Source organism: Cadophora gregata (genome assembly GCF_030347475.1).
Source record: "Cadophora gregata isolate MNR1 chromosome Unknown scaffold_11, whole genome shotgun sequence".
Taxonomy (NCBI): Eukaryota; Fungi; Ascomycota; class Leotiomycetes; order Helotiales; family Ploettnerulaceae; genus Cadophora; species Cadophora gregata.
In genome coordinates this window covers 2,188,006-2,214,881 of record NW_026695934.1, presented here as the reverse complement: position 1 = coordinate 2,214,881, position 26,876 = coordinate 2,188,006, and the positions used below count along the sequence as shown (strand labels likewise).

At 49.0% G+C, this 26,876-nt stretch overlaps 11 protein-coding genes across 11 annotated transcripts; 5 read left to right on the top strand and 6 right to left on the bottom strand.

Annotated features, from left to right (window-relative positions):
* On the bottom strand, positions 1-2,362 carry ONS95_002840 (uncharacterized protein). The gene has a single exon (XM_058496120.1). The coding sequence runs from the start codon at positions 1,977-1,979 to the stop codon at positions 234-236; it is 1,746 nt and encodes a 581-aa protein (XP_058354850.1). The 5' UTR covers positions 1,980-2,362; the 3' UTR covers positions 1-233.
* A 394-nt stretch (positions 2,363-2,756) lies between these two features.
* Positions 2,757-4,925, top strand: ONS95_002839 (uncharacterized protein). The gene is made up of 2 exons (XM_058496119.1): positions 2,757-4,480; positions 4,584-4,925. The coding sequence occupies exons 1-2, from the start codon at positions 3,408-3,410 to the stop codon at positions 4,882-4,884; spliced, it is 1,374 nt and encodes a 457-aa protein (XP_058354849.1). The 5' UTR covers positions 2,757-3,407; the 3' UTR covers positions 4,885-4,925.
* Positions 4,926-5,344: 419 nt separating this feature from the next.
* ONS95_002838 (uncharacterized protein) lies at positions 5,345-6,676 on the bottom strand (the record flags this gene model as incomplete). Its single annotated transcript, XM_058496118.1, has 1 exon — positions 5,345-6,676. One exon carries the CDS (start codon positions 6,674-6,676, stop codon positions 5,345-5,347), a length of 1,332 nt encoding a protein of 443 aa, XP_058354848.1.
* A 2,199-nt stretch (positions 6,677-8,875) lies between these two features.
* Positions 8,876-11,035, top strand: ONS95_002837 (uncharacterized protein). The gene is made up of 4 exons (XM_058496117.1): positions 8,876-10,109; positions 10,165-10,613; positions 10,672-10,844; positions 10,923-11,035. Exons 1-4 carry the CDS (start codon positions 9,687-9,689, stop codon positions 10,961-10,963), a joined length of 1,086 nt encoding a protein of 361 aa, XP_058354847.1. The 5' UTR covers positions 8,876-9,686; the 3' UTR covers positions 10,964-11,035.
* Positions 11,036-11,275: 240 nt separating this feature from the next.
* On the bottom strand, positions 11,276-13,345 carry ONS95_002836 (uncharacterized protein; the record flags this gene model as incomplete). Its single annotated transcript, XM_058496116.1, has 5 exons — positions 11,276-11,673; positions 11,727-11,780; positions 11,840-12,137; positions 12,214-12,805; positions 12,858-13,345. The coding sequence occupies 5 exons, from the start codon at positions 13,343-13,345 to the stop codon at positions 11,276-11,278; spliced, it is 1,830 nt and encodes a 609-aa protein (XP_058354846.1).
* Positions 13,346-15,249: 1,904 nt separating this feature from the next.
* ONS95_002835 (uncharacterized protein) lies at positions 15,250-15,915 on the bottom strand (the record flags this gene model as incomplete). Its single annotated transcript, XM_058496115.1, has 3 exons — positions 15,250-15,336; positions 15,396-15,583; positions 15,699-15,915. The coding sequence occupies 3 exons, from the start codon at positions 15,913-15,915 to the stop codon at positions 15,250-15,252; spliced, it is 492 nt and encodes a 163-aa protein (XP_058354845.1).
* Positions 15,916-17,161: 1,246 nt separating this feature from the next.
* On the bottom strand, positions 17,162-19,166 carry ONS95_002834 (uncharacterized protein). Its single transcript, XM_058496114.1, has 3 exons — positions 18,568-19,166; positions 18,188-18,459; positions 17,162-18,132 (listed from the first exon to the last, which is right to left on the bottom strand). Exons 1-3 carry the CDS (start codon positions 19,045-19,047, stop codon positions 17,580-17,582), a joined length of 1,305 nt encoding a protein of 434 aa, XP_058354844.1. The 5' UTR covers positions 19,048-19,166; the 3' UTR covers positions 17,162-17,579.
* A 1,400-nt stretch (positions 19,167-20,566) lies between these two features.
* ONS95_002833 (uncharacterized protein) lies at positions 20,567-21,663 on the top strand (the record flags this gene model as incomplete). Its single annotated transcript, XM_058496113.1, has 3 exons — positions 20,567-20,737; positions 20,816-20,934; positions 21,012-21,663. The coding sequence occupies 3 exons, from the start codon at positions 20,567-20,569 to the stop codon at positions 21,661-21,663; spliced, it is 942 nt and encodes a 313-aa protein (XP_058354843.1).
* A 457-nt stretch (positions 21,664-22,120) lies between these two features.
* Positions 22,121-26,637, bottom strand: ONS95_002830 (uncharacterized protein). Its single transcript, XM_058496110.1, has 4 exons — positions 26,286-26,637; positions 23,535-26,236; positions 22,311-23,425; positions 22,121-22,260 (listed from the first exon to the last, which is right to left on the bottom strand). Exons 1-2 carry the CDS (start codon positions 26,367-26,369, stop codon positions 24,521-24,523), a joined length of 1,800 nt encoding a protein of 599 aa, XP_058354840.1. The 5' UTR covers positions 26,370-26,637; the 3' UTR covers positions 22,121-22,260; positions 22,311-23,425; positions 23,535-24,520.
* On the top strand, positions 22,161-22,536 carry ONS95_002832 (uncharacterized protein; the record flags this gene model as incomplete). The annotated part of the gene is made up of 2 exons (XM_058496112.1): positions 22,161-22,221; positions 22,274-22,536. The coding sequence occupies 2 exons, from the start codon at positions 22,161-22,163 to the stop codon at positions 22,534-22,536; spliced, it is 324 nt and encodes a 107-aa protein (XP_058354842.1).
* Positions 22,855-24,174, top strand: ONS95_002831 (uncharacterized protein; the record flags this gene model as incomplete). Its single annotated transcript, XM_058496111.1, has 2 exons — positions 22,855-23,525; positions 23,571-24,174. The coding sequence occupies 2 exons, from the start codon at positions 22,855-22,857 to the stop codon at positions 24,172-24,174; spliced, it is 1,275 nt and encodes a 424-aa protein (XP_058354841.1).
* Positions 26,638-26,876: the final 239 nt, after the last annotated feature.

The following is a 26,876-nucleotide window of genomic DNA, read 5'->3' as shown; positions in this document are numbered from 1 at the left end:
ATTCAAAGCTCCATAACACAAAGGAGGTCTCTTTGCTCACTACTGAAGTGAGGAGTCTGGAAGCCACTTGGGATCAGGACTTACTGAGATGTGGAATATCTAGGACGTGAATATCAAGACGCAAACGGGGAAGTAAACTCTAACATTGAATTCCCCAACCAGATATCTTGATTTTATAAGGTGTGATACATAAATACACACACATGCCAAATCTATTCATGTGTCCCTGTAGATCAGCTACTCGACCACCGACTAAGCGTAACAGCCGTCGTATAAACCATAGCCACAAACCCCACGCCCATCAACAGCACATCCCCCATCTTCACATATCTCCCCTCAGCAATACCCTTCCAATGCAAATACGCGGGATAGATATACACCAGCGGCACACACGCAAAACTCCCAATCAGCGCAACGAATTTATCCAGATTCGTGGCACCTAGAATAGAAACCAATCCACATCCACAAACCAGCAGCGTCCGAAACGCATTCTTCTTCCACTTCGTCTTGACGTTCTGCTTGCCCGAGCGATGTCCAAAGATTGACCCCTCGAGGATACGCATGGCGGGGAATAACTGCACGGGATCACCAGCGAGGACAGCAAGCGAGTAGAGGAACTGGACGGCGTTGACGAGTTTAGATGATTGCGGGAAATTGCTGATGATCTCGACGGTTGTTTTGTCACCGAATGTTGCGTAGCTGAGGGCTCCGACAGAGGCGAAGATGATGGTTATGATGATCATGACTGCGTATAAGAGACGCTCGAACTTCTGCGGCTCCTTCATGGAGGACTGGATGGGGAGGATGAGGCCGATGCCTTCGAAGGTGAAGATGGCGGAGCCGATGGTTAGGGTGAAGTCGCGGGGGTTGAACATCTTGACGGTGGGGCTCATGCCTTCGGTGGCGAGGGTGGAGATGTCGTAGCAGTAGATGTATCCCAGGCCGAGGAGGATGAAGACGTCGGCAAGTAATGCTGCGCCGCCTAACCTTGAGATATCTCGAATAAATGCCAAGGGAACCAAAACGATCAGTTGTATCCCAATCAGAGCCATGATAGATAGCGGTGAAGCTCCTTTGATAACAGCTTCTAGAAACGAGTACAGGTTCTCAGCCGTGAAGATGATACCAGCGCAGACAAATCCAAGCTGCGAAAGCGTGATAGATGCCAAGGTAATCGACCTCATCCTCTTCCCTCCAATAGCTTCCGCAATATCACCATATCCACCCCCATATTTCGCTCTACATTTCAGCAGTAGATGAAAAGCCAAGCAAGATACCAGCGAGATCAGCACCAGCGTAACCAGCGAGAAAGCCAATCCACCATTCTTGAACGCCTTTGGCAGGAACAGCACACCAGTTCCAATAAACGACTTGATCAAGAGGAAGAACGTCCTCGTCATACTCGCATCTCCAGGTTTACTCGCCCTCGTAGATTTCCGTCTCCCTAACAAGGGTCTCCTCTCTCCATCCCCATCTCCCTCACCTTCATCATCTAACAGCCTCTCCTCCTCGTCACTCTCCACCGCAGTATCATCCTCGCTCTCCGCAAGGTCCTCCCCAGCAAACGAACCATACAGATCCAGGAAATGCACGAAATTACTCGTAATCGGAGCCGTGAAGCTCTTCGATCTCTTCAGCAACTGCTGCTGCACATAATGCCTCCTGAACCCTCCTGGCTCTCTTTGTTCCGTGGCGTGAGTGACGGTTGGTCTGCCAGGATGCGAGAATGTCTGCGCGCGCTGCATGGGACTCCCGCTGCCGCGGGCACTGATCTTGTAGATGTCGCGGTGGATGTCGCCGCCCTGCAGCTTCAGGGAGCTTTCGTGTTCTCGCTGTTCATCGGAGGTTTGTGTGGAGGTTGTGCCTGTGCCTGAGCCTTGGTGGTTGTCGTCGAAGTGGGCGGTGTATGCGGGGTCGATGTGCCTGGAGACGATTTCTGCTCTCCTCTCTTCCTCCTGTTCGTCTCGTTCGGTGGACATGGGGAGTTTGGCGGGGGTTAGCGAGTGTAGGATATATTCGAGGGGAGCGAAGGTGTGCAATTGGAAATCCAATCAATATATCCAATGTTCTGCTTATGTTGTACAAATGTTGTTGTTGTTCTAAAGTCTCTGCAAATATTTAATGACGAGGAAAGCTCTACGGCCATGCCCTATTGTGTCTAGGCCTGATGTTCAGGCCTCGGTAGCTATCTAAGGTAGCTGGTACTGTGCTAGCGGCATGCTGTGACACACCTTACTTCGTTAACCCGAACCCCGGAATCAGACCAAGGCAGGAGAAGTCAGCTGAGCCTCCCAAAGATGTGACCATGATTCCACTATATAATTGAACACGACCCGCAAAAGCCTTTAACTTGAAAATGGTTCATGACGTCTAGTAGTGCTAGATCTACAATCCATGAAGATTTCCATGACACTGCATCTATATCTGTGGTTCATTTCCCAGTCTTGCAGTCACCGACTTTCTGATGTGGCTGGTAGTCGCTCCCCACCCAAGCTGTGCCAATACTACAGTACCTAGGTAGTCAGCGCTCAATGCCGCTCGTCGCCACAGGCGGGGCATGCTGGGTACAGGGCACCAGCCAGCCAGTCACAGGCTGCTCGTACCTAATATCAACCTGAAAATATGGGGAAGACATTGCCTGGAATGGTCTGGCCTCGCAGCTGCAGCAGCAGAGCTTACGTTCGTTACTCTGGTGGTGTGGCCTTATCTTATCGTGAGAAATTTCATTGCATGGAAGAAACTGGAAGATTTCTTCCCCTCAAAAATATCTGCAATCAATCAAACAATGTTCTGTTCTTCGCCTTGACTGTCTCCCATACTGTCCTGCTTGAGCTGTTCGCTCTTGCCATCGTATCCTTCCCTCCCATTCCTCTCCTCCTTCCAGTTATTGCTCTCCTTCCTTCCCATCAAGCTTTCAACAAGCTCGCCACACCGTCTCCTGACTTGACACGCCCTCCTCATCCCCAAAATCCTATAACATATTCCAGTGCCTCCATATTCGTACCCATCCCTATAACATAATCCCCATAGCATGTCTTTAGCCCAGCATGTCTCCGCCATCGAAGGTGTCGACAGACAAGAACTTGAAATCGAGCCCTCCCACGTCGTGAGGAGAGTGCTGAGCTATGGTGCATTCCCCCCTCCCGTCGAAGAACAGGCGGATCATATCCCAGCCTATGTCATTTCGACGCGGAAGAGAATCATTCAAGTTGTTATTACAGTTTTGGTTTGTTGGTTAGCGTCTGGCATTGTATTTGGTTTTGCTGCATTGAAGCCGGTTTTGATTTCGGAAGGCGTGTATCGGGAATTGTGTACTGCCGAGGAGTTGGATCAGGATGTTGAACTTTGCGTGGAGCAGGATATTCGGTTAGTTGTTCCAATCATCCCTTCTGGGACATCTGACTGACATGAACAACAGTCTGAACTTCTTCTTTACACTTGCTTCTATCACAAGTAATGTGTCCGCCCTTCCGGTTGGAGCAATCCTGGATCGATTCGGTCCTCGAGTCTGCGGAATCTTAGCCAGCATCTTCCTCGCCGTCGGTACAGTCTTAATGTCCTACGCTTTCAGCATCCCGGAATTCGACGGCTACCTGATGGCAAACTTTTTCCTCGCCCTCGGCGGAACATTCATATTCATCCCATCCTTCCAGATGGCCAATGCATTCCCCAAATACTCCGGGACGATCGTCGCTCTCATCACAGGCTCATTCGATGCCTCAGCAGCAGTCTTCCTCTTCTACCGCATGGCATACACAGGCACGAACCAGACTTTCACTCCAGATAGATTTTTCCTGTACTATACCGCCGTTCCAGTTCTCATATTAATTTCTCAACTTACTGTCATGTCATCAAAATCCTACGACACCGTCCCTCAACTCGAGCAAAAGATCGAGATCGCACACGATGCAGGACAAGACATCCACTCATCCGACGACGAAATATCCAGCGACGACGAGGTCAACCGTATTCGCCGAGAAAGATCCGGGAAACGAAAGAACAAGATCCGGCAACTGGACCGCCTCCTCGGAAGCGAGGACGAGCGTCGCGAGAGAGCGGATCGTGAAGAGGATCGTTTGGTAAAAAGTGCAGTCTGGGGAGCTCTGCATGGACTGCCTGCACATCAGCAGATGTTGACACCGTGGTTCATCCTCATTACTTTGCTTACGGTGTTGCAAATGTTGCGTATGAATTACTTCATTGCTACGATTCGCTCGCAGTACGAGTACATGCTTGGGTCAGAAGAGTTGGCGATGAACATCAACCATTTCTTTGATATTGCTCTCCCGGTTGGAGGAGTAGTCTGTACGCCTGTCATTGGGATGTTCCTCGATAATCTGAGCGTGCCTATGGCTTTATCTGTTATCGTCAGCTTGAGCACTGCCATCGGAATCTTGAACTCCCTACCTTTCCTCTGGGCAGCCAACATGACAGTCATCCTCTTCGTGATCCTCAGACCACTCTACTACTCCGCCATGTCGTAAGTCCTCCCCTTCCAACTCTCATCTCTTCCAAACCCATCTCTCGCCTCCACCCCTCCATCACAAAACAAACCTAACTAACACCCTCTCCTCTCCCCCCAGCGACTACGCCACCAAAGTCTTCGGCTTCAAAACCTTCGGCCAAGTCTACGGCACTATCATCTGCCTCTCGGGACTCGTCAACCTCTCCCAATACGGCATCGACGCTCTCACTCTCGAAAAATTCCACGGCGATCCCACGCCCGTGAATATCGTTCTTGCTGCGTTCGGGTTCGTGGTTGGTGTTGTGCTGGTGGGGTTTGTGAGGGTGAAGGTTAAAGTTGTTGGTGTGAGGGAGTTTGGGGAGTTTCTGGATCCGGAGAGGATGCCGTTGATTATGCCGGTTGTTGTGGAGGAGGAGTGAGGTTGTGGGAGAGGAGGGAAGAAGAAGAAATGGGGAACGGGGACGGGGAGGGGGAGGGGGAGGGGGAGGGGGAGGATGAGGATGGCAAGGATGGGATAGTGTATATAGGATATGGCGCGCGTGTAGGATGTAGAGATAGAAAAATTGTATATTTGTGGGAAAAAAAAAGATGTTTATTTGTTGTGTGTATCGTGAAGCAGTACAATCATCCTGTGGGACGCACTGCGCCCAGACTGAGAGGGAGGAAATAAACGAAAGCAACGAGATAATGACGTCTCACTGAAAGCAGACCACAACCACGCTCAACGGTAAACAAATGAGACAAGATCGATTAAACAATACGATTCTCTCTAGCAGGCGCGCACTCACATAGGTTTAGGTATGGCTCGCTTAGCTATTCATCCATCTTCGCAACTACGCTCAACTTTTAAACACCAAAGTCACCGACCCACCGACTCACTCACTCCACACCCAAGAACCCGCCATATCCCAACCCAAAACAGTTCGCATAAAAGCCCACCGTACTCGACCAATCCGAGAATATGGCCTTAATCCCAATCTGCCTCGCCAGCACATCCAGCACCTCATAAAGCTGGCCATCAGACTCCACGCCCTGTGCAAAGAACCCATAGTAATACTCCCCATCCTTCCTCACATCCGCGAGCGGACCCGAGCGCTCAATCGTCCAAGGGATGATATCAAGGCCAGCCTGCTGAGCAGAGATGGCGTACGTGCTCGGGATGATGGTCTTGTTGTCCGCCGTGGTGGTGAGGAGGTACCCGAAGGGCGGGGCGATGATATTCACGCCTTTGGCTTTGATGGCCGAGAGGCGCTCGAGGGAGGAGGCGGCGGGGAGAGTCTCGGGCGTGTCACCGTCCTCGTCGAGGAAGACGGCTTGGTTGCCATACTCGGGGTACTCTGCTATCCACTGGTATACATCTGGGGGGTTGAAGCTCTGGGCCCAGACTCTGTCGGCGGAGATGTTGCGCGCGATGAACTTGTCGATCATGTCGCGGGCGTACTGCTCTTGCGTGTAGCCGTTGAAGGGCATGGCGACTTGTGTTGGGGGGGTCTTGAGCTCGGGAGTGTAGTTGCGGTGGCCGGGGATGGATTCCACCAGTGTGATGTACGAGTCTAGAGTCATGACTGTGCCGCAGGTTGCGTAGAGATCTGTTCGCCAGTCTGGTGTTCCGTGCTGGTAATCTTCCACGTTTGTCGCGCTGGCATTAAAGCCGTCTTGCTTACCGCACAGACTTGTGTATTCGTCCACGGTAATGTCGCTGGTACAGCAGAGGGCATGAGCAGGGGATGTCGCATTCGCAGGTGTGAAAGGAGTGGTGCACTTGGCAGCCAATTCGGGGTGCAAGAGTATGTTGGTGGTTGTATGCAAATCGCATTGGGAATGACGACAAACTAATTGGCGATCACTTGTGAAGGCGACATCACATTCAAGGATACCAGCGCCCATTCGTGCACCTGCAATTGTGTTTTCGACAGTCTCTTCTGGGAATTGAAGAGTTGCGCCTCCACGATGACCAATTGAGAAGCCACTGATGCTAAAGGGGCCATTCTCGCACGATTTCAGTTTCTTCTTGAGAGGAGAGTCGGTCATGTTATTAATGAGGTAGAATGGTCGAGGATCGTAGGACACCTTGTAGTGCCTGTCCATTGGTTTTTCATGATCATGGCCGTGGTCGCCATGATGCTCGTCTTTGTAATTACTTTCTGCCGGCAGAGCGACGACAGTGCTCGCGACTCCAGCCACAACTGTAAGGTGGGCAATGAAACGCATTATCGAGGCAGGCCAATGGGTGAGGTAGGGAGTAAGAGGAAGGAAAAATACAAAAAGGCGAGCTGTGGGGTTTTGTAGCTCTTAGCCTTCTTACCTGAACTTCGCCGGCCCCAAAAATTACATAGCTCCCGCAAGCTCCCACACTTGAGATAGCTATCCAACGCGGGGTCTATCGATCATTATGGTGCACCTACAGGCATATTCTGCAGCTAAAACAGGAGATCGAATCAATGATAATGAAATGCTGCCCACGTGCAGGGATAGAGATAGATGACTGCTTGATAAGAGAATTGGTCGTAGCCTTGCATAGATATCCGGGTACGCCGAGCAACGACTTGAGTCCTTGCCAGATCTAACTGGCTATCATGACGGGACAAGTACCTGCATTCTGCGAATTTTTGATAGATGGGGAATAAGATGAACCCCACGTGTGAAGTCATTGGTTGCCAAGTCCCATGGGTCGAGGCTTACAATGCGCCTTCGATGCAGCCAAGGATGCAAAGCTTGCTGACCTTAGAGACCGAGTTTTGCAGTTCTTCAGTAATGGAATCCGAGATCAAGGTCATGCTTTGGAGGGTATGCATTCTCAAGGATACCAAAAGAGATTTCTGCTCGGTGTAGAACACGCTTCTCGACATCCCGTTCTTTCAGATTGAGTTGAGTTAGATGTTGGGGCGCGTCAGTCTGCTCTTAGCGTTCGACTACTGAGGGATCATTGCCCACTAGAGTGGCCAAGATCTGATACTGCATGATGCGGGCTGAAAACAGGATATGGGATCAAAACTTGGGACGAACGATAAGATCCCGAAAGATCAATAAGTCGATGTACCTCCGTACATCGTGGAGTAAGGATGTCTCACACCGACAGACTATCCACCGAGAAGAATAAAAGAATATGGTTGCCGGTTCAGGATATTCGCTGTACCGACATTTTGCAGCGCTTTCTGCTTGAGAGGAAAACACAATCGAGACAACAGCATTGAATGGGAGTGCTTAGACCATGATAATACCGCCAAGTGGGGGCAATGAACAGCAAACCAATCTGAGATATCAGCACTCACCATTGACCCTCAATGTTTTCGTCTGTAGCCCACAATCAAAAAGGGCTGCGATATGCATATATCTGAAGGTCGCCCAGATTCCCGTCGAGCGACGAGCCTGATATCAATACTTGAAGGAAGCGGTCCAATTGACGAATTGGATAAGGATCACGAACTTTGAGGCCAGTAAATGCAGATGTCGCGATCAGGATATAACTTTCTTCGCCCTCTGACCAGAAAAGCCCCAGGACTTGGACCTTTGAGATTTTCTCAAATGATCCCGTTGTCCAAACTGAATCTCCGTGTGCATCTGGTATTCGAAAAGAAAGCCACGCGCGACAAGTGAGGGGCGTCGGTAAACAAGGTCGCCACTTCCCATAGCATCGTGAGCCCTCCGATTGCCAAACACGACCTGCGTCTTCCATCCAAGCAATCCACAGCTCAGAGGATGTAGTCCCATGTATTTCAATACATCCTAGGGAGGTAGGATATCACGAAGAGCCTTTCTCCGAACAGCTTCTGCACACTCCGCTTGGTTGCAGTTGATAGATCGGGTGTGTCGAAGGCCGACATCCTACGCACACCTTTCGGTCATTTCAGGCATTGCGTTGATTTCGTAGACCTCATGATTTGATCTTGCATGCCCAATGTTGCGTGATTTCTGCTCTGCCATCATATCATGGATTTCGAAGAGGGAATGGCTGGTGTCGGCTCGCATGCGATCTGTCAATACCAAGCTAACTGCTCAATGCGCCACTGATCTCGTATATCTGCCGGTCTGGGAAGATATTCGATGGGATACAGGTATTCGATAAGATATCGAGGGCCGTGGTGGTTAGGTTGGAGTGTAAACCGAGGAAATCGAGCTGATGCCAGCCATCAAGCAATCCCGGTAACAATCAGCTTCCTCCGACCTAAGGAAAGGTGTATTAGATACACTTCCAGCCATCACTATGCACCGGACCGTACGGGGCTGCTTTGAGTATGCCGAAATGTTGTCGGCAGTCTGTGGTAGTGGGCTGCTCCATGGGTCTTGTTGTCAACCTGCGCGTCGAGTCAGATGGAGCCCAGCAAATCACGGTCACGTGTCGACGCTAGCGATGCTCGTACCTTCCATTTCCTCCACCCGTTACCCCGGCCTTCACTTTGCAAATATCCGTTATTATGTCCTTTTATCCACCCAGATACAACCTTGATATACGGATGTCTGTACAACATGCATGCAGGTGCGCTTGTGGCTGAAATGGTGGAAGATATGCCCTGGGTCCCGAGAAGCTCCTTATGTCTGCTTTTGCGTGCGTCGAAGCTCGGATTCATACCTCAGCAAGTAGCCGAAGTGTTTTCGAATGGGATATGAAATGGGAGCTTGAGTTCTTGAGACGAATGCTACCTTATTGTCTTTCCCCAAGTTAGAGGGCCATCTCGTACCTGGCCTCTTCTTAGTTTGTTGTCGACCAGAGAAGATATTTCGATGTCTGTTCTTCTGGTCCAAACTTCCTAATCTACTCCGGCTCTGTATCTGAATACTTCTGATGTTCTCTTGCCATGCTGTTTTTAGTTTGTCTGCGAAGTTCTGCGTCAAGTGACGACCACATGGATGCTCTGTGCATCTACGCATCCCTTTCAGGATTGCAGAAGACCCTCTCATGCCTTCTACTCCGGGTTGTTCAAACTAAAATTCCAAGCATGTTCCATTTCCAGGTCTCCGGATATCATTACTATTGATCATCTATTTGCCGGCCTCCATCTAATGTGTGATTAGCCAACCACTTTACCGTTTATTTAGGACGATTTCTCTGCACGAGTAACATGTGGCGACACGCATATCCAGCAGAAATGATAGTCCCTCATTCTCGGCAGTTGTTTTATACCAGTAGCATATCGAATAAGTATATCAGCATGGATATCTTTAAGTCAATGGCTCTTTGGACTTTCAGCACCAGCAGCTGTCATCTCTAAAGACTGCCGTCATGTGGTCAATTACTTCCCTCGTTGCCCTTCTGGGCTCCATGCCATCCATCAATGCTCAACCAACCCAAGCAGCAATGATGCGCTTCGCCTGCTCCCAGCTGGTTGTCGAACGACTTGACCCTCTCGTCTGCCCAGGCATCATCGGTTCGCCCCACACGCATCAAATCGTTGGTGGGAACTCTTTTAACGCAACCATGGTCCCCATATCTCACGATCTAGTCGCACAATCCACATGCACAAGCTGTACATTCAGCGAAGACTTGAGTAATTACTGGACAGCTGCTCTGTATTACCAGGCGAGGAATGGTTCGTTCAAGAGAGTGGCACAGTTTGAGAATGGCGGGCTGAAGCAGAATGGGGGTATTACGGTGTATTACATTCCGCCGTATGATGGTGTATCGAACGTTACTGCTTTCACGCCTGTCAGTCACCCTCTCTCCAATATACACTACCATAAATAAAGCTAACATAACTCAGGGCTTCCGTATGCTAGCCGGTAACCCAATGCTTCGAAGTACAGAGGGCGAATTTCGTGGAATATGCCACCGCTGCTTTGGTGCAAACTTCGAACCTTTCGGCGGTGCACCCTGCACTGGCAATGACACTACTTCTCTCCCCAATGAGTTCTGCGCTGGTGGAATCCGCACAACTGTGACATTCCCAAACTGTTGGGACGGCGTCAATCTCGACTCCCCCGATCATCAAAGCCATGTCGTATACTCGACTATTCCGTTCGAGCCATATGTTGATCCAGTTGTCACGAGGCCGTATACACCATCATTGGAAAGAGGAAAGTGTCCTGATAGCCATCCGGTGCATTTGCCGCAACTCATGTATGAGGTGATGTGGGATACAAGACCGTGGAATGACTTGGAATTGTGGAGGGAGGATGGGAGTCAGCCATTTGTTTACGCCATGGGTGATGCGTAAGTCCCTTTCTGTCTTCCGTACATCAAAATGTTATGACTGACAATTGTTGTTCAGTACCGGTCATGGCCAACACGGTGATTACATGTTCGGATGGAAGGGCGACTCATTGCAGCGAGCTCTGAACGCGCGTTGCACAGGTGATAGGTGCAAAGAGCTCCTGAGGCAATCTGATGAGGATGCGATGAAATGCACCATGCCGCAGACGGTGAAGGAGGATGTTGATGGGTGTAAGTGATCCCGCTGGATTGTAGTTTCTTGTAGTGGTATGAGCCTGTAAATTTGACTGTGCTGACTTGGTAACGCAGGGTTCACTAAACTTCCTGGCGATGTTGTGGTTTCTCGGTAAATCTCCGGAGCTTTGGCCCTCACATCATGTTGGGGGGCTGGGGCGGGTCGGCTTGAATGTAATTGTCACTTTTTCAAACCGATTTGGATATCGAATCCTTTCTTCGTGCAGTGAGTGGTATTTACAACGAAAAACTATCAACTGTGGTATATCAAAATCAAACAAGTACCTCATCAAATTACACTTCATCACTCAAGGTCCCGAACTCACTTCCACACCGCATCCACACTGACCCCAAACCCCATGACCCCTAGCAAACCCATCAACTCCACTTCTAAGCTACCTGCCGAGCACCGCAAATCCAATATCCATTTATAACAAAATCGGATTTCCCTTCTGCTCCTCCAAAACAGCCTCACCATGGCTGACACTGGGTCTCTTAACCTGGACGGCAATGGACATCTTGCGACCTGCAGTAACGACACTCGCTCTTCTCATTCCACCTTCCGTGACACCCTCCTTCTCTCCAGTATAGTGGACATAGTTGATGGCACCACCGACAGCACCTCCCCAGGCAGAGCCACGACGACCAGCAGTATCAGCAGCGACAACGATGTCCTTGACACGCATGATATTCTTGCCGTGGGTGAACCAGTGGAAGAAGACGTAGCCGAAGACATAGACAAAGCCGACGAGCGGGACGACCATTGAAATCCGAGTGCTGGCACCATCGGCTACAGCGCCCTGGATGGGTGGGAAAACGGCACCACCTGTTAGATGTCAGTCCCAATATCATAAATGGTGGAATAAAAAAGTTGCTTACCTGCGACACCCATGACAAGGATACCGGCACCGCGACGAGTGTGGATTCCGAGATCTAATCGCTGCTGTCAGAGCCAATTCATTTGAAAAATACGAGCCCGTGGATCAACTTACTAGCAGTACCCATCGTGAAGATAGTAGGGTACATGGGCGCCATCAAGAAATACGTGACCATCAAGGTTCCCACACCAGCAGATCCTTCGAGAGCAGAAGCACAAGCTGTCATGGCAATGACCAACATGGAGTACACAATCATGATGAAAGCTGGTGCGAGGAAGAAGGCAATTCCGACGGCGACGAAACGACCGACTGTGAAGATAATGAGGGCATATGAGAGAAAGTTCGAGGCTTGAGGCTTGGTGAAACCACCGTTTTCGACAACATAGTTGATGAAGAAAGCGCCGATTGTTACCTGAGTTCCACAAGTTAGTACAAACTCAAATTCGGAGGGATGACTTGTGAAAATTGTAAGAAAATGAAAAACGTACCTGAGCACCGACATAACAGAACTGAGCGACGAATGCGAAGATCATGTTATACTGCTTGTACAATGGACCCTGACCGATTGGATTGCCATGCTCGTCAATAGCCTGAATCTCAATATTGGCGTTCTCAGCAAGTGTCGCTTCAGAAACCTCGGGAAGCTTGGTGAAGATGAAGAGGACCGCAACGGCGGCGCCAAGACATGCGACTGCGAGATAGACGTATTGCACGTTCGTCAAGTTGTTTGCGTTCTCTCCTGTAAAGAAAAACTTCGATGCAATCAATGGGCCAACGAATGAAGCGACACCGTTCCATGACTGACAGAATTGGAGACGGATAGAGGCAGATGCTGGGTCACCAATAATGACAGCGTAGGAGTTTGCCGATGTCTCGAGAGTTGCCAAACCGCATGCGATCACAAAGGTACAGGCGAGGAAACCACCGTATGAGGCGAGTTTGTTATCAGCGGTCGTGAAGTGTGCTGTGGGCCAGAAGAAGACGGCGCCGAGAGAGTAGAGGGTCAATCCCATGAGGATGGTGGTCTTGTAGCCACGACGCTTGAGGACTTCGGCTGCGATAGGCGAGAAAAAGAAATATCTAAAAGGCCATCAGTTGAGTCCAGAAATTCAGGCGTAGAGTTACGACTGACCCTCCACCAAAGTACATGACCTGCAGACCAGTCGATTGCAACTTGGTAATGCTGAGTACAGCCTGGAAATGGGAGTTCAAGACATCGAGAAGACCGTAGGAGAAACCCCAGAGGAAGAAAAGGAGAGTGATCAGGAAGACGGGGTAGATCAGAGCTCGGCCTTTCAAGAAACCTCCCTCGATCGTCCCTCCCGTCGATATCATAGCTCCTCCTGCCATGGTGAAGGTTGCTGTAGAGATTTGGTTGCGGTGTTTTCGAAGCTCCGAAGACCTTTTGCTCTGGTAATACAGATGCTGGAACGATTTTGGGAGCTCGGGGAAAGGATGCAGATGAGCTATGTGATGATTGACTTCTGGGACGGGAAGATACCCTTCCTTCTTATACAGACGATCATGAAAGTTCAGAGCTGTATGAGCTGCCTCATAGCTCCTCCTTCCATAGCTTCCCCTCCTGCTACCCATCCCTTTCTCAGCAATAGTGCGAATCATAGCCCTGCATGGCTTTTGGCCTCCCACTACCACCAAGTCTGAGGGTCCATCTAACCCTCCGGACCACTAGATCAAAACATCACAGCACCAACCACGGTACCAACCTATCCAACGCACTGGATCATCAAACACCGTCAAATCCCCAGGCCAGTAGCATGCCCATGGCCATCCGCAACCACTCAAGCCATGCAGCCACCCTCGAGCCACCCCAGTACTGAAGCCAGCACGATGATGTCCTCAACCAAAATTGATTACACGCTACGACATTCCAGTCGTAGCTCGGCAGTCCAGATGCTGATTGTTGAGCTAGAGGCTGAGATCTTCCAATCATGTCCTTTCCCAATTCAAGACTTTTCAAGCATCCAGCATTCTCAGCATTCCCATTTGACGGTACGAACTAGTTTTTGCGCTCCAGACCGCATGAGGTCCGCATGGACGTGATGGGTGTGGAGATGCGGGGTATCCGCAGTAGCGTGCCCAGGCTGGTGGCCGAGCGAGCATTTAAGCGGGAGCCACGATTGGTCGTGCTCAAGGTGGACAGTGACAACAGTGATATCCACTCCATGCTAGGGCTGGCAGCCTCTGCTGTTTTTCTCTCATCTAGAACTCCAAGGGCAGCAAATTCTCGCAGAAAACAATGATAATGCTCCGAGTAAGCACCGTGAAATCAAGCCCCTTACAGCGTCTGGAAGGAATCTAGAAGCCCAGCCCTATGCACAAGTCAGGGCCCCTTAGCGCCCCCATTCTCGCCTTCTCCGACAAAGCCCTTGATATCATTTATGTTGAGATAATGATGCATTGTGCATTCCATTTGTTACCAGAAAACAAAATATTCATGCAAATCTACACTGTCTGAAAATGATCGCCTTCTTTTCTGGCAAGTGAATGGTAAGAGGACGATAACCGAAACTCTCTTTTCAACAACCCGCCCTTCAAACCGATAATATGCATGGAAATCAAGACATCGAAGTGGTCACGCGGTATCATGTGTGAACCATATTGAGCTTTGGCTGCAGCAAGGCGCGTGCCGAGGTGAGGGAGCAACTGTAGCGGGCAGTTCTCTGGTACTAAAGGTGCTTGATGGACCAGTAGCGAGAAGGCTACAGGAGTAGTGTGAGGGAGGCTGATCGCGGCTCGGCTGGGATCACCTTTTGGCCTAGAATTCAACGATATCTCTCCTATTATGACTTGGCTTGGCAGCAAGTGACTTTGAAGAGTTGTGTCCATGACTTGCTGAAAAGTGACGATCTCGGATTACGGATCCGTACCATCTTTATGTTTTAATACACGCTTTGTTAGCTTTAAGATCTCCAGCGCTTCGAAGCCCCTCGTCCAAGGCTTCAACCCAATTTCAGGTGATGATAATGCTGTTGTATCGCTGCATCCGGATACCTGGTTCCGGCAAAAGGAAAGACTGCCGAAGCTAACCCAGGGCGGAAGGACTAAGAGTCGCAGGTCATGAATCATAACAAAAGAGATCTAAGACCCTTTCCAAACTATCAACCATCCGGACTCATCCAGGTGATCGTATTTTTTTAGCCAAGCCGAGTTTTGACCTGTGTCAGAGGCTTCCGCATTTGGAACATATAAGTCAGATCACTGACTCGAAGGAATATACGTGGAACATCAACACGACCGACCAATCAATAACGACGACAGCTCAGCTGCAAATTTGCCGAATAATTGGTTCCCAAAACGTGTTTGCATTGATTGCGACATACAAACGAGCACATAGAAGACAAGAAATCCAAGGCCTCTGAAGGGCTCGGTACAGCGAAGCGAAGCGAGTCAAAACATCAACAAGCATGTCCGTCTACCTCCCTCGAAAAGTACACAACTTCACTCTCTTCCCACACAGAGATTGTAATTGGTTTCGTCCAATTTCCTTGTCGTGGGCCAATCATCTAGCACTTCCTCGCAGCAACACCAACACAGATGATACCCTCGATGCATGCCCACGGTGGGGTGCCTTGGGTAGCGCACTGAACATACTGTTCAAACATCATCAGCCCATATTCAAATGTATTGAAGTGCAAAGAGAGAAACTTACATCATCACCACATCTCCACATAGAGCTGGCACCAACACAGTAGATATAATCCCAAGCTCTCTTTCCCCACTTGGCGATCAACTTTGCGAACTTGATGGCCAAGCGCCACTTAGATTGACGTCTAGCGAGATCAGAGTCATCGTCGTCTGCGAGAGAGACCTCAGAGCCATCAATGTCGTAGAATGTGGCTATTTGTATCGTTAGCAATATATACAGGGAAAAATGAAAGGTTTTGGTGATTCGTCGATGTTGAAGGTTTGGATGGATGGTGATATCAAGTAGAGTGGACTGAGTGTGACATACCTCCATTGTCAGTCTCGATAGCATATCCCTCCAATGCACCATTGTCGTAGAAGTCGATTCTGCGACGGCCATCAGGAAGTTGGTATGCGATGAGATCTTCCGTGCTTGGAGACTGGTCATCACGAGCAGTGAGGGCACGAGTATCGATGACGGATGCGTAGACGATGTTGCTGAAGAGGGCAACGAGGAGAGCTTGAATGATGGTGGAGTACTTCATTTTGAGGTTGAGGGGTGGACAATGCAGTTCTCGATTGTGTTTGTGGGAGAAGTGAAGTGATATGTGGTAGACGATGTTTTGTATTGGTGATGAGAATGAAGAAGGTGTTGTTGCTGATGAGAAGTTGATATCGACGGTGGAAACAGGTCTTCTTATACTTTTCCCCACGCAGTAACTCCATCCATTCCCACAACCTTCATCTCTCCATCTCCTAATCCGGCTGCAGAGTCTGCATCCATCGTCCATCTTCCAAGCATTGTATTTCCCTGAATAGGTTCATGATTATCTTTGGATACGGGTCATTACTTGAAGATTTGCGCTTTCTGGAACACCTCAGAGCTGAAATTTTGAGGGCATCCTGCCTTGCCAAGGCCCTCCGTCTGTAACTCGATACTTTTTTCGCGAATCCTTCATACCATTCAATGCTGGAAAAACCACTCGACTGCTCAAATTCTGCACGAGGGGAGGATGCCAAGGTAGAAAGGAATGTGCAAACATGCAAATCGAAGTGAACTTGAAGCGATGTTGTGCCTGTAGGATTGTCCCGTGCTGCGAAGAAAGGGGCCGGCGGCTCCTGGCATTCAGCTCGGGATGCACATCGGCAGAACTTACCGACACGGAAATACAACAATAGGAACGGGTAAAATAGCGGTGCCTGTAGATAAGGCAAATTCCCGAATCGCTTAAAAGTCGCAACGAATAGAATTGTTTCGTTTCGGCGTGACAGACAGGTACGATCGTCTAAATGCCCCTCCTTGAATGCCCAAGATCTACAGACAAGAAGACCCCTCGTGAGGCTGAAGCAACGGTTTGTATTCCAAGAGCCTAAACAACATGTCATGCACAAACACGAGGCAGAATTTTGAGAGCTGGAAGGGAATACGAAATGTAAACGAATTAGACTGTCAATTCAGATTCCCTGATCGTCTGGTTCCCCCCCAGATCTCCAGATCAACAATTTAGCAGACCCCTCACGAGGCTGTAACAGAGCAAGGAGCCTAATTATAAAAACCGCGTGCTTGGTATGCTGTCCATCCATTCCAATGCTGCGCAGGATGCTGCGCTAGTCTCGCTTCCCCTGAAAGCTTAGCGAATCAGATGTGGAGACCCCGCGAAGCCAAGCGGCGATGGATGGGTTGCCGAGAATTTATGTTGTGCTCAGCCTTCGCGAGAGTGGGATATACCCGTGAGCCCAGAGTTTGAAGGAACGATTTGCTTCTTTGAATAGAGTCGATTTATTTTTGATCGGTACTTTTGTTTTGGTGAGGCTGTTTGGCAGAGGGTAGTTGATCAGGAAAAACATTGCAGCGCGTAACTTTAGGAGAAGACGATCTATTTCAGGGAAGCAATTCAGGGCGATGCCTTGATTTCCTTGAAATTTGATCCTAGGTTCTATTGCAACTGCGAGATCCTAGATTTCGTCGAAATTATGCCTCCCGCATGAACTCATATTCTGGATAACAACTGAAAATCAAGTTCATATCTTTGAAACTGGAAATACAATTCCAGCAGCATGCGGCTGTTCAACTCTTCAACAAAGCCACTGCATTGCCAACCAAATGAAAGTTTTTGTATTAGAAGACGACCTCCTATAACCTATCGTCTCCTCATTTATCAATTCCAACCCCTCGAACAGTGCTGTGATCACTCGCAAATCCCCATCTCTAGAAAGATCCAACCCAAGGATTATAGTTGGTACAACCATTTGATAGACTAGTCGATGGATTAATAGCCTTGCCAGTCCCGCTGCCTGTAGTCACTCCATTTCTCACAACCCAGAATTTCGGTACGCCGGTCTGACCACAGAAACACTGACTCCAATGTGTAAGTCCAGCCCCAAAGTTGTGGATGATTACAGGATTACTTCCAATCTGTACGTGGACCGCTGCAGGGCTTTTAAGCAGTGCCGACGCAAATATGCCGTCGTAGAGTATGGCATTAGGCGAGATCTGTTGTTCACCATGACCAGCGTCATTGCCAACAACACCGCAGGTACCACCTCCTCCCAAAGGCGCGTTGCGATACCAATACTGCATTTGGTCTCGAGTAATAGTGAAACTGCTGCCTTTGTATTTGGCAATATAATATGGAAGAAAGTCGAGCCAGCTCTCATGTGACTGGCCATCGACGTATATTCCCGAGCCGGCTGGAATCTCGTTCGCTGATCGCACAGGCCCGACGTAATGAGATTCGCCAAAATCATTCCAAGAGATAATTCTGTCAGTATCAGGTCAGCAAGATCCGTGACTAACACACACTTTGGATTACGAACTGCACAAATGTGGGAGCAAAGCTGATAACTTGAGCCCAACGATCAGCCCAAGAATCGTCGCCTCTCCATACCCATCTATTCCCTCCATTTGCCGAACGAAAGAACCAAGGAGATACAGGCATCATGTAGCTCTTTGCTCCAAGCATATTCCTCCACTGGACATCTCCAGCAGTGTTGATGTTTGTGGCTCCAGTGGGCCAAGCGTCCCAATTGAACGCACCTTCAACTTTACCTAGATGCTGTGCGAATCCTCCTGGACCAAGACTAGACCACTACATAGATGAAGATTAGCATGAATCTTGTATGCAGCTTTGGGAAAGCGGAGTTGATGAAAAAACTCATGCTGGGTGGACTGAAGAGAAACATCTGGTAATACTTACATCGGGTACGAAATAAATCCCGCCGACATTGTTTCGTATGACGCCTCCATAGGCCCAAGCGTCGATATCACTAGTACCTTCGAACGTTGATGCCATTGGAAGACCATTGAATCGGAAGTAAGCTGGGCTGTTTTTATACTGATTCAAGTAAGACACAACAGACCTGGCTCCTGTCGAGGGCCATCTGGTACCTCCGCCAAGATAGTCGAACGAGAAGAATAATTTGAATCCAGAGCCAGCAGCTTCGGCAGCAGCAAATGCATTGGCAACCTGACCGTAGATATTGGGATCAGGATATCCCATATTGAGTACGAAAGCATCGATTCCGGTGTTTCGAGCTAAGGTAATGTCTGCGGCCCATGTTGCTTGAGTATGAGCTGCGGTGTTGCCGACTATCATATGTGCGAAAACATATCTCTGCGCCAGCACGGTTGGAAACAGAAAGCCAAAAATGGCACAGCCTTGAAGAAGAAACCTCATGGCTATCTTGTGTTGCCTGAAGAAAGCAAATGTGAATTGACGAAATAGAGGACAATTGAAATACTTTATCGTTGGATGAACGAAACAGGTACTCGAACCTACAACCCCCAACTGGAGACTTAAACGGTCCAGTGTGGGAGACCTACCACTTGATGCAGTTACCTCCGAAACTTGATGCACAAAATCAATAAAGTAGCGACCACGTCATGATTACTAGTGCAGCACCTAACCTGATGTTCGAGCTTTTGCATCAACAGTACATAAAATATAGAAAATGATGCCACTTCGATTGGGCACTCGGACTTACTTACCAATTCGCCGAAGCGTAAGAACATCTGATCATTGCGTCCGGTGCAACCTATTCACTTTCGGTATACGAATTGCCTCGTTCGCTTACTAAGAAATGTCCCGACGTTACTAAATGGACCACCTGCATATTTTGGATGCAGTGCACTCAATGAAGAAGGTGTCTTTGCATACCTTCGCCGTGGAGATGCAGAGCCGTATAGAGGATAGCAAGTCTTTTGGGCTCCTACCATATGCGCATAGAATGGATCTCTGAGTGTACGTCTCAAAACCAAGTGCGGCGTGGGTGCGGGGTAATTTCCTCGGATTTGATACTTGGCCATCTCAATCTTCTAGCTTGACGAACCAACCTACGTCCTCAAACTTCTTTCTTTCATCGATCTTTCGTCCCCCTCACCAAGCTATATCATCGTAGCTAGCTAAGCAATGTCCACTCACTTCATGCGACATGGCATTTACTGGATAACTATACAACGGCATGGTTCTGGGTATTTGTTTACAGTGCCAAGAGCTGCGAGTTAAGCGAACCGTCAGTTGCCGACCCGGACAATCATCAAGCAGTCGAAGGAAATCGAGCAACGCCCCTGATGAGACAAACCACCTCGGTTACATAGTAACTGGACTGCGCTTTTCCACGCTATCCAATAATTGGCACTTCTTCCTGAGTGAGATGTATGTTCAGAGCCTGTATATGTCGCGATCATCATTCCCGGAATCTCGCTTCATTTTGACGACAGACGGAGAAGAATCTCCTTTGATAAAATACGAGATCGTATGTAAGCATTCAAGATAGAACAGATCTCGGACGGACTAGCACCGCCGATACTCTTCGGAACCCTACACCCCTCCGAACCCGCCCACAACATAGAAGTACTTTTCACCCGAGGCAACTACGTTAACACATAAACGTGAGACAAGACGATCCAAATCCCTAGCCAACTCACCATGACACATTGAAAGTCCAAACTCTGTCTAGCAGTTCTGAAGCCCACTCAACTATCTTTGTGTACTCTTTAACAACCCCTCTCGCCAAATCACCAAATCGTACCTCCCCAGCATCAGCATCAAAGCACTTCTCCAACAACGTCTCATCGCACAGGTCACACACAATTCTTCCTCTCATATCACAAAACCTTCCCTCGACAAATGAGACAAAGTGAAGCCCGGCTGATGTCGGGCTTTCGCAGAGCTCAACAGCAGAATGTGTTGCAATATGACTCTTGACGAGACGAGTGTCGTCGACCAGACCGCGGATCGTGGATCGGACCACTTTTGGTTCCCTGGAGGTAGAGCGTGTGCTGGGATTGTCGGCGCTGCTAGTTGGGTAGGCAACTGCGTTGCGTTTACGGGTCCAGAAAACCATAGTGTTAGGGTCGTTGCCCGTGTAGGTATTGAAAAGCGGTGCATTGTCGCAAAAGCTGGGGTGTGTTAATTGAACTTAATTCTCTAATCTGGATTGCAGAACTTACTATTGACTGTCGCTTTCGTAGCCTTCGCCCTTGTCATTCAATTCGGGGAAGTGAAATCGGAATGCCGTCACTGGTGTTGGATCATGATTACGCTGGCTGTGGATTCTAATATGTGCCTCTTCTATGCCTAGCAAAGGAGCTTGAATTTGGCTCTCAGGTCTATTTGGATCGGTGACTGACCTCATCAAGCATTACTTTAGCCGACGACAACAACGTCGTTTTCGAACCTAACCGCACGGATAATCTCTCGCCAGCCTGTGGCGATATCCTCGGTGCTCAGTGTAGTCTGAACCTTGGAACTGACTTGGTTTCAAGCGCTATCGAGCTTGCCAAAGAGCCCGCCAATCAAGCTACAACCTGCTCATCAATCGCGTCAGCAGTTCAGTCAAACTTCCCAAGCAGCTGTACCATCGCTTCACCACAAGTTCACGGATTCCCTCTCACGGGTGCTGGTGCAGCTGAGCCACTGAGCTCCTCTGAGAACAGCACCTCAAATTGCCACCCTACGATTCTACGGTCCAATCAGCTTACCCGCGTGGCGTCGTACAAGATCTCGGCATCTGTGTATTACAACGAAACTGCCCCTGCCACTCTAGGAGAGACACCTGTCATGTCGTTGTTTTTGATGCAGGATGGCACGAACTTGTCAACGATTGAGAGCCCCAGTGTGAATTTCCAGTGTTTATTTGCCAGCGCCATGACCACCGTGGGAAACAACACAATGACGAACAATGGTACGGACGATGATACCAGTGGCGCTGGGAAGCGATTGGGTGCTACATTTGGCATTTTGAGTACCGTTGCACTTGCGGCGGTTGTGTTTGCTTCTGTCATTTTTTAGAGGGTGATGCACTTGCTTTTTCTTCTCCGCATTGCTTTGTACGATAGTTGTGGGAAAGAATTAACAATGCGTCGGGTTGTAGAAGACAGAAAACCACGGATTAAGCATGCGACCTAGTATTTTCTTCTGAAAACTGTTGTTGCCGATCCATATATTGAACATAAAGAATTTCAAGATATTCAGGTTTTATGTTTACAGGCCGCAAGTGTACAAGCTTCGTGCGACGGAAATCCTTGGCCAGAACAGACGTACAAGCTTTCTTTCCTCAATATTTCGCTATTCTGCACTGAGCACTCCATTAGCTCTGAGTTATCATCCGTCGGCGCCTTCCTGATTTCCGACTTGTGCGCTGGTTGTCCCTTCCGGATTCAAGTTGTGTTCTGTTACACCGCTACTCGTCCCACCCAACGCCATTTTCCCAATGAAACAACCCTTTCCTTCGAGAACTAAGACACACTCACAACTGAGTATTCAAGGTTTTGCATCACCGAGCCACAATGCCTCTCTATAACGAGCTTCCTGAAGGTCTCATAGACTTCGACATCATCATCGCTGGAGGTACGAACTCATGTTACGAACCTTGGATCACTAAGGTAGCTAACAGTTCAAGGTGGAACAGCAGGGTGCGTCGTCGCTGGCAGACTTACTACAGCAGATCCAAATTTGGAGATACTCGTTATCGAAGGAGGCCCAAACAACTTCCATGATCCCAGAATTGTGAATCCAGGGGTTGCACTCCACAACATCTTCCCCGGCAGCACAACGGCAAGGTTCTGGCAAGGGGAGAAGTCCGAGCATCTGGCTGGCAGAGCGCCCGTAGTTCAGAGTGGTGGTATTTTGGGCGGAGGTTCATCTATCAATTACATGATGTAGGCATCAGACTCAGAGTGCGGGTACCAATTTTGACGTTTGCAGGTATACGAGGGCCCAAGGATGTGATTTTGATTCTTGGAAGACGCCTGGATGGAATTCGAAGGAGATGATACCGTATCTGATAAAAGTCCACGAATCACTCCTCTTTATGATGAGATGGTATGCTAACTTGTACAGCTTGAAACTTATCACGGCGCAGGTAATCCAAAACTGCATGGTTTCGAGGGTCCCGTTCATGTCTCAGATGGAGGATATCGGGAGAAGATATCGGAGGAAGACTTCATAATTGCTGCAGCGAAAATAGGATATCCTGAGATCATGGACCTGCAAGACTTCGAATCATGCAATGGAGTAGGCCGCTGGTTGCGATATGTCTCACCGGAAGGCAAACGGCAAGATTCGGCCCACACGTATTTGCATCCACTTCTCAACGACGGGCAACACCGGAACCTTCATGTGCTTGTGGAGTCTACAGCTATCCGGGTTCTATTTGATCCAGACAAGAAAGCAAATGGGCTCGAGTTCATTTCCAGCCCAGCATCTCACGATGAGGTCAAAGTCACGCCGAGGATCGTCAAGGCTAGAAAGCTCGTTGTACTCTCAGCCGGAGCATGCGGTAGTCCTCTGATTCTAGAACGATCAGGAGTCGGCTGTCCGAAGATCCTTGAACAAGCATCAGTTCCAATTATTGCTGGTATTCCTGGAGTTGGTAATAACTATCAAGACCACACCGGAGTTTTCCCTGGATACAAGACTTCTCTCGAACTGCACCAAACGAACAATGCTCTCCTTTGCGGCACTCAGACACTAGATGATGCGATTGAACAAGGTAATCCGAATGTGCGATGGAACATGGTTGATGTCGCGGCAAAGATCCGCCCATCTGCGGCTGAAGTCGCCATGTTAGGACCGGACTTCAAGGCTGCATGGGAGAAAGACTTCAAGAAAGAGCCTTCCAAGCCACTTGGACTCTTTGCTTTCATCGGAGGGTAAGTTACCTAAGCTTTAGATGAACCGTTACTGATTAAACGCAGATTCTTTGCTCCTGAGGAAGAAAGACTCGCTGGAGAGTTGATATGTGTCGCAAGCTACAGCGCATATCCGTATTCTCGGGGCAGCATCCACATCACAGGCCCAAATATCTCCGACCCACCAACATTCAACACTGGGTACCTCTCTGACGAACAAGAATTTGACCTGAAAGCACACGTATGGCAGTACAAGAAGCAACGTGAGATCATGCGCCGAACCAAAATGTACCGCGGCGAGCTCGCCACCGCGCACCCCAAGTTCCCTGCCGGTTCCAATGCAGCTCTCGTAGATCTCGACATCGCCGAAGAAGCCAACATCACTGAAGACATCGCCTACTCACCCGACGATGACAAAGCCATCGAACAGTTCCTCCGCGAGAGCATCAACAGCGTTTGGCACTCACTTGGCACAGCAAAGATGGCGCCAAGAGAGGAGATGGGAGTCGTGGATGGGAGTCTGGGTGTTTACGGGGTAAAAGGGTTGAAGGTGATAGACTTGAGTATTGTGCCGGAGAATGTAGGTGCTAATACCAATAATACTGCACTGGTCATTGGTGAGAAAGGGGCGGATGTAATTGCGGGAGAGTTGGGATTGGTAAACTTTTGAGGTAAGTGGATACGAAAGAAGGGCAGCTTTCGAGTAAAAATAATCAAGCAAGTTTTAGAGAACACAAGAATTCTTCTGAACTCTTTTGATATATTTGCAGCCTTTGAGCAAGTCTTGACTTTACTCAACTTGTGTTTACTGTGAGACTGTGAGACTGTGAAGTGATCTCAGCTGTAGGTCTGCCAGATCCCTAAAATGTACCCCGCATTACCCCGCACCTAACTGAAAACCGCTGAAGCGAAACATGGAGACAACAGGAGAGACCATTCATAATTTTGGCATATGGGCATTACCATGGACATGTTTGATATCGAGATTCTAGGTTATGTCAGTTAACGTTAACAAACTATTTGGAAGCTTTAATGATCATCTCAGCAGCCATCTCCGCAATACCATAAACAGCAGTCTGTAAATGCGCCGAAATCAGCACTGGCATGATACTTGCGTCCACCACCCTCAAATTTGTCGTTCCATAAAGCTTCAACTTCGAATCAACAACACCCCCATCCTTCTTCGGCAGCATCGAGCACGTCCCGACAGGATGATAAATAGTCAAAGTAGTATTCAGCACAAAATCCCTCCACTCCGCATCCGTGTTGACTCTATCAAGACCGGGCTCATATTCCGATACCCAGACGTCGCGCATTGGAGGCGTCTGCATAATCTGTCGACATTTCTTGACTGCTGCGATGGCGGCTTGCACGTCGTGTTCATTGCTGAGGTAGTTGGGGTCGATGATGGGTTTTCCTAGAGGATCGCTGGCGTTGATGTGCACGTTGCCCCGGCTGAGCGGGTGCATGACAACAGCGATATTGGTCCAGAAGCCTTTTCCATACAGTGGAGTACCCGGTGCTGGGTAGCCTTTGAGACCTGTGTAGCCGTCACTGCCGATGACTTCAAGCTGGGGTACTGTTTGGTCTGAAAGCCATTCTAACATTTTCTTGTCGGCAGGATGAGATGCGTTCCCGACTGCGGCCTGGGCTAGTTCGATGAACTTAGAGTTGTCTTCTCCTGCTTGGGTCCAGGTCTGGAAAGTGTAGGCGCTACCGGTGTAGTCGTAGAGTGAGTATTTCCCGTCAACCCAGAGCTGAAGCTGTTCGGCTGCGTAGGTGGCGTTGTATCTGAGGATGTCAAACGAAACGAAATTGTCTTTCAGTTGATACGAAGTCTGGATACGGATGTGGTCTTGCAGATTCTCTCCGACAGAAGGGAGATCGATGAGCTGAGTAATGCCAGCTGCGTCAAGGACAGATTTCTTGCCGATGCCAGACACTTCGAGAAGACCAGGACTTTGGAACGATCCTGCAGAAAGAATGACCTCACGGCTTGCACTAATCACAGTTCCATCCGTCAAAGTGACTCCAGTCGCAGTGTAGCTCTGCCTGACTTTCTTGAGATTAATCTTTGCCACCCTCGTATTTGTCAGAACGGTATGTTTAGGACCAGCGAGAGGAAGATATTCATTTGCACTGTACGAGCGATTGTAGTGCGTAGGATCAAGACTTCCAGGCGAATAGGAAACACCAAGAAGATTTCCACCAAGATACTCCTTGTTCGTCTCAACTCCCAAAGCATTCAAAGCTGGCACCCATCCTGCTTGCTGAGCTGGGATGAATCTATTGATAGTGCCGTGAATGGGGCCTTTAGTGCTGACCCCAGCATCGCCATACCACTCCGTATTTGCACTCGTGAAATTCTGAGAGCGATTCATCATTTTCAGGAAATTCTTCCAGCTCCATCCTGGATTGCCGACTTCTTCCCAGCTGTTGTACTCATTTTCAGAGGAGCGATCGTAGGTCATAAGATTCAAGGCGGATGAACCTCCAAGCACCTTTCCACGATTTTGGGGAAGCACCCTCCTTTTCAATCCTTCTTGGGGAGTGGTGGTGAAGTTCCAGTCATATTTTGTGCCGAGTGTTGAGCCTTTTTTGCCGGGGATGTTGATGTTAAGTTCGTCTTGCGCTGCTGGACCTGCTTCGATGACGACAATTTTCAATTTGGGAAGACCTTGACTGAGCCGGGTTGAGAGTGCGAGGCCGGCCGTTCCTCCACCTACGATGATCTTCATTCTATTTAATTAACAGTTGGCTGGGAAAGGTTGTTTTACTCACGTAATCGTAGACTTCTGGATTTCCTGTAACCCCACAAGAGGACAGAGCGGCAACCAAAAATACACTGAGAAAAGATGAAATCATTTTGACTTAGACACTCGAAAACGAGGGTAACAATTTCGAATCGCCGCACAAATTGTGGAACCTCCGGGAGCAAAGGAACTCACGTCGCTCGAATGGAAGAATTTTAGAGCGGTTCGCCATAGCTTTATATATCATGCATCGTAGACTAAGAAGTGCAATTCTGGCAGAATGCAAAAGGCCTGTCAGATCTCGATAGTCCGAGGAGGTTTGTCCAATTATCAATGACAATTCTAGCCCTACTGCAGTCAGCCTCCCCGGTAAAGCACATCTTACAGGGGAGCTTGAAAACTTTCTTCCTGGAGATATTCGGTAGTAGGAAATTGATATAACGTTCCAGGAATAGTTGCATTGGCAGCGGAGGCGGTCTCGAGGCGGTGAAATGCTGATCCGTGATTTCAGTGTATTGGATTGGATGCCGATGCGGGGTTGGAGCATTCATGGATGTAATTTGTCCTGCATGATGCCTGCTCGGGCCGTCCCCAGTTCCTGCACGAATACAGAAATGGG

What these genes read in the sequence shown, in the direction of transcription:
- ONS95_002830 (XM_058496110.1), bottom strand. Translation starts at nt 26,369, where the DNA reads ATGATTTCATCTTTTCTCAGTGTATTTTTGGTTGCCGCTCTGTCCTCT. An exon ending in ATCCAGAAGTCTACGATTAC is followed by an intron (nt 26,237 to 26,285) that starts GTGAGTAAAACA and finishes AATAGAATGAAG; the next exon opens with ATCATCGTAGGTGGAGGAAC.
- ONS95_002837 (XM_058496117.1), top strand. Translation starts at nt 9,687, where the DNA reads ATGTGGTCAATTACTTCCCTCGTTGCCCTTCTGGGCTCCATGCCATCC. An exon ending in ACGTTACTGCTTTCACGCCT is followed by an intron (nt 10,110 to 10,164) that starts GTCAGTCACCCT and finishes AACATAACTCAG; the next exon opens with GGCTTCCGTATGCTAGCCGG. An exon ending in GAAGGAGGATGTTGATGGGT is followed by an intron (nt 10,845 to 10,922) that starts GTAAGTGATCCC and finishes TTGGTAACGCAG; the next exon opens with GGTTCACTAAACTTCCTGGC.
- ONS95_002839 (XM_058496119.1), top strand. Translation starts at nt 3,408, where the DNA reads ATGAACAACAGTCTGAACTTCTTCTTTACACTTGCTTCTATCACAAGT. An exon ending in CTCTACTACTCCGCCATGTC is followed by an intron (nt 4,481 to 4,583) that starts GTAAGTCCTCCC and finishes CTCTCCCCCCAG; the next exon opens with CGACTACGCCACCAAAGTCT.
- ONS95_002834 (XM_058496114.1), bottom strand. Translation starts at nt 19,047, where the DNA reads ATGAGGTTTCTTCTTCAAGGCTGTGCCATTTTTGGCTTTCTGTTTCCA. An exon ending in GGATTTATTTCGTACCCGAT is followed by an intron (nt 18,460 to 18,567) that starts GTAAGTATTACC and finishes TCATCTATGTAG; the next exon opens with TGGTCTAGTCTTGGTCCAGG. An exon ending in TTTGCTCCCACATTTGTGCA is followed by an intron (nt 18,133 to 18,187) that starts GTTCGTAATCCA and finishes TGATACTGACAG; the next exon opens with AATTATCTCTTGGAATGATT.
- ONS95_002840 (XM_058496120.1), bottom strand. Translation starts at nt 1,979, where the DNA reads ATGTCCACCGAACGAGACGAACAGGAGGAAGAGAGGAGAGCAGAAATC.